At 32.8% G+C, this 9,218-nt stretch overlaps 1 protein-coding gene across 1 annotated transcript; it reads left to right on the top strand.

Annotated features, from left to right (window-relative positions):
• The first annotated feature begins 3,721 nt into the window (after positions 1-3,721).
• LOC134277403 (uncharacterized) lies at positions 3,722-8,067 on the top strand. Its single transcript, XM_062759737.1, has 7 exons — positions 3,722-3,734; positions 5,420-5,536; positions 5,831-5,946; positions 6,562-6,712; positions 6,943-7,110; positions 7,204-7,272; positions 7,564-8,067. The coding sequence occupies exons 1-7, from the start codon at positions 3,722-3,724 to the stop codon at positions 7,998-8,000; spliced, it is 1,071 nt and encodes a 356-aa protein (XP_062615721.1). The 3' UTR covers positions 8,001-8,067.
• Positions 8,068-9,218: the final 1,151 nt, after the last annotated feature.

Here is a 9,218-nt window from a genome sequence, read left to right as displayed (position 1 = left end):
GCAATTTTCTTGCATGTCAACATATTTATGTTGCATGTTGATATAACTATCTTGCATGTCAACATATTTATCTTGCATGTCGACATATTTGATAGAAAAATAACTTGCACACAAGGGGCAGAAATATGCCACCATACATATACAATTATGTCGATAAGTTTTGAATCCTCTTAGAATACTCTAATAGTTGATTTTCTCATATTCTTAAAAAATTCACTGAAATCAAGCGACAGTTTTCTGATACTCACTTCTCAGCTGTCTGATACCCATCCCCCTTTCCCCTTATCATCGCCAGAAACCCTGATTACGATAGGGGAAGGGGGGGGGGGTAATCAAACTGGTCAGTACTTATAATGTTTCGTGCTTTTGACAATTTTTTATGGTGATAACAATAGAATACTCAAACGCTTCCCTGCTTAGGAGGGGGCGAGGGTATGACTTGTAGTTTAAATTAACAGACATTGTCCATTTGTAAATATAATTATGATTTTTTTCTCATTAATAGCTGTCTTGACGGCTATAACTAGATTATAAATTTATTATATTCTCTTTGTTGATGTGATATTTACTCACATCTTCAAATAAAGTTTCAGAATTTAATATCTTCAGAAATGCTGCGAATCTCTTCCTATTTGAGAATGAAATTAATCCCGTGCACCGTAAAAAGAAGTCAAAATATCAAAGTACAATTTACCAAAAGACTGAACTTTAAGAACGGTACAATTCGAAAATAATGAATAGTATAAGTGGGGGGGTCCTTGAGTAAGACGGAAGTTTAATTTAATAATATGAAAATCGTCTCCGCGTCTGCGAAAATAACAGCATTTCTGAATCAAGGTGTAGGTGTACGTATTTAAGGATATTTGTTTCAGACACCTTAAGATTTACGACGCTCGTATATATAGGATTTTGACACTATCTTGTGCAAAAAAGGACATGGGTACATGTAAATATACTTAATCCTTAAAGAAAATATCGTCTGAAGCGACGGTTCGGAGTCTGCATGTAGCTCTGGGAGAGGATCGTGCAATTCGCTGCATTTCATTTCCGGAAATATGCATAGCATTTCCGACATTTTTTGTTTCATTTCCGACATAACTTTTTTTTCATTTTCGAAATTTACCTGTGCGGCAATCCCATTATTTCTAAAAGTAAAAGAAAATGGGATTCTAAAAGTACTTTTACCAAAATATTAATAAAAAAATAATAATAAAAAAAAAACACCTTTATACACATAGCACTAAGTCTAGGTAAAAGAGTTCAATGAGCATAAAACTTTTTCACCACATTTAATGTGCATAAAATTAAATGTCAGTGACAGCACCAAACTTATGTCCAAGTCACCAGAAGATTGACAAAACTACATTTCAATGATTTTTTAAATAATTTATTCCTTTAAATTTTTCATAAGTAAAGTTATCAAATCTGGTACTATAGGTACTGCATATGTATTTGAAAAATGCCGGAAATGAAAACTAAAAAATGTCGGAAATGAAAAGTTGATAATTACCAAAAATTCCGGAAATGAAACGCAGCCGTGCATTTCGGCCGTGGTTTGCAACGATGAGAAAATATGTGCTAAGAAATTTTTGAAAAGGGAGAAAAAATACGAAGTCAAGAAGAAAAACAAAATTTTGATTAAACAGAGTATAGGGATGTTTGTATCCATGATCCAAAGATAAAGTTGCATATTTTTATTTTCAAAATAATGAATATGTCCTTGTTTTTATTCTTTTGATAACAACGATCTGGAGTTCAAACAATGCCACACAATTCATTTATGAAAATATCTTCCCAACTATTTAAATGATGCAAACACACTTGTTACGATATGAAAGAATTAACCAGATCACATAGAAATGCGAGATCACATAGAAATGTGCTTCCGTAAAATATCTGATCACTTAAGAAACTGATAGTAACGGTCATTTCTTCCGGTTAATCAATAGATAATTAATGACCCCTTCTTCTTTTTAACTTTGAACATGACATATATTTCATAAATCTAAAATTTGCAAATCGCCTCTAAAAAAACAAGATGTTTTAGTGAATCTCTATGACAGCTTTCGGCGAAGTTTCTCAAATGCAAGTCGAACTCTCAAGATCAAGGGATAAAAATATATACCAAAAGTAAGAACTTGGTTTCAATGAATATTACCTGAGTGTGAAATATGAAAATCCAAGCAATAACTATTAAAATGTTAATACTGAGGTCAAAGTTTCATGAATGAAGGTCAAAATCCAAGGTCGAGGTCAAAGAGTCAAATTAAAGACACATGAGGGGAAGGCCTTGTCAAAAGCAATACACGTGTTAAATATTAAAGCCCTAGCTACAATTGTTAAAAAGTTATGCCCAAGCAAGGTTTCATAAGTAGGTCAAACTCAAAGTTCAAGGTCAAACATTCAAAAATATTTAATTCCTTGAAAGGTCTTATCGCTTTGAATACACATATGATGTATGAAAGTCTTAGGACCAACTGTTCAAAAGTTATGGCCAAGGTTAAAGTTGATAAAATCTTCAAAAGTGGGCCAAATTCCAAGGTCTGGAGGTAAAAAATTTTGGTAACTATACAAAGGCCTTTTCAAAAGGAATACACGTGAAATATGAGAGCCATGGCTTCAACCAATCAATAACTGACATGATACTACTTCACTTAACCTTGAACTTTGACCCGAATTTGCAAAAAAAATTACCAAATTTTAACTTGGCCATACAAATCTTTTGAATGGGTTTTTGCTAGGGTTTTCATACTTTATGTGTTTATTCCTTGTGAAAAAACCCGTCATTTTTTACCCTTATCCTTTGAGATTGACCCATTTAAGGAGGCGGGGGGGGGGGGGGGGTGGTGGATTCCAATAAATTACTAGTAGCCAGATATATCTCATTTTAAAAAAATGATATCGTAAGCTGTCAACTATCATTCGGCAAAGAAAAATTTCATACATTTTAGTTTTAAAATCTGATAGTTTTTTGTCTTTGTATTGAGCTCTTCTTCTAAAGGAGATTAATGTAGTATGAAAATGGCCACAACTGCGCAGCCCTCTTAAAAAAATATCTATGGTCACAACTTTTGAACTGTGAGTACTAATGACTTTTATTTTTTATAATGTATATTTTTTTCTGTAATGCGAAGCTGTTACACAAATAAATATGCAAGAAAGATTAGATTACAATACTACTCTATCTTTAAGTTTGAATTTAACTGCAAAGAAATGAATTGTACTTCAGACCATATCGAACGATCAGAAACTCTCTATGACTTGATACATTCAAAATCTCCGTGAGTTTTCCAAGTGCTAAATGCCTCACTGGCAGGTTTGATTAAGTCTACAGATGGCTTCTGTAAGCATGGGGATTGATTTGAGAGAATGTCTCAAAAGCTGTGCTAAATCCAGGATGAAATCGCGATTTAACCAACATCATGTCACGATGCAATGAAACTTGATTAAAAGTATCGACTGAACCCGACATTTTTTTTCTGGAAGTACAGGTAGATTTTCGTTATCTGTCGCCGTGAATAAAAATAGCGGACACCGATTTACAAATCTATGTGTCCGAAGATATGTTGAAGGTGACGTTCGGAGACACGGTGTCCGTTCCCTGAGATGACGCGGTGTTTTCGCTGATTATGTTGTGTTTATTTTTGATGTGGACGTTTATTTTCCCGGTGACCGACAGTGTGGGGTTCCCGACCCGCTTCGGTTGTACCTTGGGAGCGGAATGTACTCCAGGTGTAAGTTCATTACAACGTTGTCATCGAGATAAGACATTAGTTACATGTATGGCAGCCCTGCCATTTGTGATTGTTCAGAATACATCGTATATAGGAATCTCAATTCCTACATTTATATATTTTTCAAAAACAGTCACTTGTAAGTGAACAGTTGCGGGAAGATCTTTTTTTACTGTGTTTTACAATATTAATGCATTGGCGATGCCATCCATTTCCATTTATTTCTTGTAGATAATTTATACCCTTTAACCTTAAATTGATTGTAGATTTCTAAATTCATGACCTTAAATTTCTAGTAAATAATTTCCATAAAGTACTTATTAGTAATATCTACAAATCTGAATTGATTCCAAGAATGACCATCTGATGTTATTTGTATGTCTGTTGACAATGAAGATAGTACGTAGTCATTTATCTATTTCTTTGATTATTGGACAGGTCTTATATGCCAGGGGGTTACCTATAAGGAATTAAAACTGTCTGAATCCTATTTTATTTTTAAGATTAAAATTTAAGAATGCATGGATGAATTTTCTATGCAGGTAACATCGTTTGAATTGCTATATTTTACCATCACACGGTTAAAACAATATTCTTGAGAGGTTCACAAGATACATGTAGAAAGCAAATGAAGAAATTCAAAATATCTCTGCTATATATTTTATTTTTAAAAAGTTTTATTGTGTTTAAGTTACAAGTCAAGATAAATATTTTTATCATTCAATAAGATTGTTCTCTATATATTTAAATGAAAAAAGTGTTTGATTTTATCCATTTGTACATATTTTGAGCCGTTCAGATTTTTTATTCTCGATCCATAAAAAGTGCCCTTTTCCCAGTGAGTGTGTTTATTTTCAAAGTAGAATGTTCCCCTTAAATTCAAAAATATAAGAGACAGAATAACAGAACTTGTTAGCTTTATTCCTCCAAAGAGAAAAAAAAGAGATGTAGTTGATAACAAACAACAGAAAGTCAATGTATAAAGAACATAAATTATAAGATTTTCCCAAAAGACAGCTAATTTTCTCAATTGATCCAATCCCCCAAAAATGTTGAGAACAAAAATATATCTAAAAAGATATTAATGTGTAACAAGTAGATAAATATTATAGTTTTCCCACCAAATTTATTTAAAATATTGCTCATTTCGATCGGAAGAACTTAAAACCAACTTAATTTCATTACAGAATGATCTGAAATGCAAGACAGATTATCGGGACGAACTGGATGACGAAAAAAGTAGGCTGGGTTTAATTTATTTAAAAAAAAATCTATTTAGAATAGTATACATTGTAACATACATATATGGGTACTTTGCATGCGCGCACTGGAGAATATATGATACGTTTTAAATCTTTCTTTATATATTTAACAATTAGCCCCAAGCTTATTTTGTTTTAAATATGCTGAAAAACTCGGATGAGAAACACAGCTAATCACAATATAATTAAATCGAAAGTTTAATTTATATTACATCTAGTTGGAATTTAAAACCTTGCTACGTGCTTTGTGCTTTAATTAAGTACTTATTTTGAACATGATTTATAATCATGACTTGTGAATATCATTCGAAAAAGAGCAAGAATAAAGACATTTTTCAAGATTTGGTACCGGTAAGAGAGAATTCATTTCATCAGCCTCTAAATCCGCCACTGATTTATTTTTGTTCTTGGTGTACTTGTCAGTGCAGTGGGAGTGGACGGAGAGCTTCGGTCCCTCCGAGCCGACAGCTCTACAGTCTACTGTCCATCGAAATGGTGACGTCACTGATTTCACGCTTCAGTGGAGAGGACCAGACGATTGTAAGTCATAGACCAAATTTATAAAGAAATGATATTTATCAGGAATTTGACCATTTTAAGCTCTGCAGATTCCGCAAAAGTGCGCATGCACTTTGATCAATACCCAAACAGACTGTGCTGATTTTTATTACATTCACATGAAAGAATTGGAATTTTTCTACATCAATATTTGAAATGGCAAGGTAACAAGGATGTTAAAAGAAATGTGTCCAATATCCACAGTAATATCCAAGTGTTCTCTCAATTATGTTCATGAATTTACATAAAATATCGTCTTTTATTAATTGGATACAGCTTCCGTTCGAGATTTGCAAGGATTTCTAATCGAATACGAGGATGGTGATATTTTTCACGAATTTGTTATGGATCTCCGAGGAAATGAGTTAGTTTTTCAGAGACCAAATGCCACGGTAGGGCAAAAAGTAGTACATGATATTATGTAATCTGTATAGTACATGTATTTATTTTTTTTTTTTTTAAAAAGACAACCCCCCGGAAAAGTAGTATTACATTTTACGCATGAAAATACTAAAGTATATACGAAATTTTAAAAATAAAAATTTTATGAATATCTGAGGCTAAGATTATTAAATAAGTGTGGAAGGGGATAAGGGGGAGTGTGAATGTGTTTAAAAATCTTATTATGTAACTTGACATGTCACTTTTTGAAATAGATAAATAAAAAAAAAGATTATTAAATAAGTATACTGCATGTTTATATGGGTTTTTGACAATGTAAAAGCGGTCAAAATATACTATTTTGCAATATTTCATTGGGAAAACACTTTAAGAGGTAATTAAATAAATGTGCTACAGCTTCTTCAAATCTGTGTGTGCTGTGAAAGGAAACCCACAGGAAATCATTCCTTAGTTAATCGATGCATATATGGAAAGAGAATAAATAACTGATTAAAAATCACTTTGATCAGAAGATTAAGACACACATACCCGTTCTGGAGCACTCAGTTAATAACATAAAGGTTTGACAATTGATTCCATGGCATATTTTCTTTCCTTTGTTCTAGAAGATAACATACCATATGGCCTGTCAACATAGCAACCCCTTCTCAGAAGCCGTTACGCTGCGTGTTTACGTCACGAGTCTACCAAAGTCCTTCAACCCTGACCTAACAGACAAGGTCATCAGGGGCAACATTTCTATATTCATTCCAAAATGTGAGATAAATTGCTTTTTCAAATTTAAATGTTATTTTATCTCAATTTTCATTATTTTATCTTACCACAAAAAAATCTTGTTCGATACCTTACATGTTTAAGATGCACTTATAGCAAGTTGTTGCGTCTTTAGTCCTATGAACGCTATTGCTGAGTGCAGGTTCATTGTGGGACGAAAAAGAGAGTATGCAAGTATATAAATTTAAATAATGTTCCTGGTTTCGTTCTAGATATATCTCCAAACCCTCCCAGGGAAGTACCGAGTACCCAGAGTCTCAGAACGTCACGGAACGAAGAGACGTTAACGACAGGAGTCGGAAATATTCCATTCATCATTCTTGCTATTATTCTGTCATTTATCGTCTTTCTAGGAATTCCGGCATTTTTAAAGTTCAAAGGTTAGTGACAAATTACAATCAATAGATACTTTTTGAGTAATTTTTCAATTGCAAGATATTGAATGTACATTTTTAATTTAATTATATTTATAGGAAAAGCAGTTTGGATGAAGATGAGAATTCTTCGGAAAAGACGAGACCCTGCCCATGTTTCCAGTCAAGGTATTTCTTCCTTTAGCATTATATTCGGATACTTAATTATAGACTAATACTTTAATTTCAAGGAACTGACTGTTCGAAACTTGTATCTTTAAAACCCCGATGAATTTTTGTATCATGTTAACATGGTTTTATTTTAATTTTTTTTTTTTTACAAATATTGCACTGAATATTACAAAATGGAAGAAGGGATTTAAAATATTTTAAAATACTTAAAATCTTACAATAAAAAACTTTATTGTCGTAAGTAATTACTTATAAATAATTAAATATATATTGAAGATTGTGATAAAGGATGTGGTCTCAAAGATACAACTGCAAAGAAAATTGTAATAACTGAAGAAACACAAAAAAGAATGTGCCAAGAAGTCTGTGTTCCATTTATTGTCGAATACGAAACAATGACGTCACTTCCTCATTGTGAACCGTGTTACAAACATATGGACAGCTATGATTCTGGTTTTCATTCGGATTGTGCAGTGCCTTACGCTATTGATTCAGATTCAAAATATGAAACAGAGAAAGAAATTGCAAGAGAATCAGAGAAACAAACAATGTTACCCAGGACTAGTCATGTGAAAGCGGAAGTCGATGGAGGGCGTCGTTCATTCTCGTTGTTTCACGCCCCGCCATCAGAAAATGGTTCAGTAACGTCACTGGATTCAGAAATCTTGGAGAGAGAAATTCTTCGGATAAATAAGATTAATACCATGGAAGATGAAAAGGGTTGACTTTAAACCGGATTTTATGTTGTACATGTTTACATTTTCCAGTGTAAAGAAATTGGAGAATGCATTTCTCCCACTGGGCCAGTTTATAATGTCTATCACTCGCCAGACTTGATATGGACTAAGTGTCAATGTAGTAGTTGAATTTCATATGTGTTGACCTCTTTTTCACAGGGCAACATATAAACTTCTCCACATTTTGCGTTTGACAATGAATGCAAACGCATCATTCTGTCGTATTTTGACGGATGTATTTCATTTTTACCATTAGGCTTTTATTTTTTAATTTGGCTACAAGTCAAAATGGCACCTGGTGAATTTACTTTAATTTAATGAGACTATGAAGTATCCAGTCTACTTGTTCAAAACACGGCGGATGTGCACGATCAACAGCGGATGCTTGCTCATTCCCAGTTTTATAGGGGAGGGTGTTCTTTTATGCCCTGTTTAGAGATTTTTCTTTTAGATCGATCACTTCATATCAGATCACATGTTATGATGTCATGAATATAAATCTACATTTATTTTTAAAATTACAGGGTATAAATTAGACAATGTCTTTTAGTCATTTTTTTTAACCTTTGTAAAATGGTATAAAACATTTATTGGTTTCTCTGGATTTATTATGTGCACATTTATAACGTTATATATTTGCGCTTTATTTATCTCGGCTTGTTTTTCTTGTCGAATGGTACAAAAAATGAATTTAATGTATTAGATATTTACTGGATTAATTAAATTTTTGCAATAATGGTATATGATAATGCAAATAAAATATAATAATTTAAAATAACGTTTTTGGTTAAAGTTATACAGAATAAAGAATATTTGGGTAGTAGAAAACATTGATTTTTTTCTCCGCTAAGCCTTACCCTCTGTCGGGTGAGAGACGTGTTTGTGACGTCCCACACATTTTATAAGCTGTGGAATACATTACCAACTAGATGAGCTATGCTGTAGCTCTTTTCCTTATAAGCATTGTTGCGGGACAGTGGTGGTGGGGATCATCACTTCCTGGACTTATCGTAGCTTCTATTGCACTTGTTTCGATGTCTTTTGTATTTGGTATCGTAAATTGTGCTTCGATTATGCATCAAAAACCATTACGTAGAATTGTGCGTAAGAAAAAAAAAATGGTCACATTAACTTAGATTTTAAAATGTTACAATCTGGAAATTTTCCTATTCAAATGCTAAATCTTTTTAACACACGGGTTATTGG

The sequence above is a fragment of the Saccostrea cucullata genome, unplaced genomic scaffold, assembly GCF_032062105.1.
Source record: "Saccostrea cucullata isolate Sc308-1 unplaced genomic scaffold, CSIRO_AGI_Scuc_v1 ctg510, whole genome shotgun sequence".
Taxonomy (NCBI): domain Eukaryota; kingdom Metazoa; phylum Mollusca; class Bivalvia; order Ostreida; family Ostreidae; genus Saccostrea; species Saccostrea cuccullata.
Note: the sequence above shows the minus strand (reverse complement) of the source record. Positions and strands in the feature narration are given on the sequence as shown.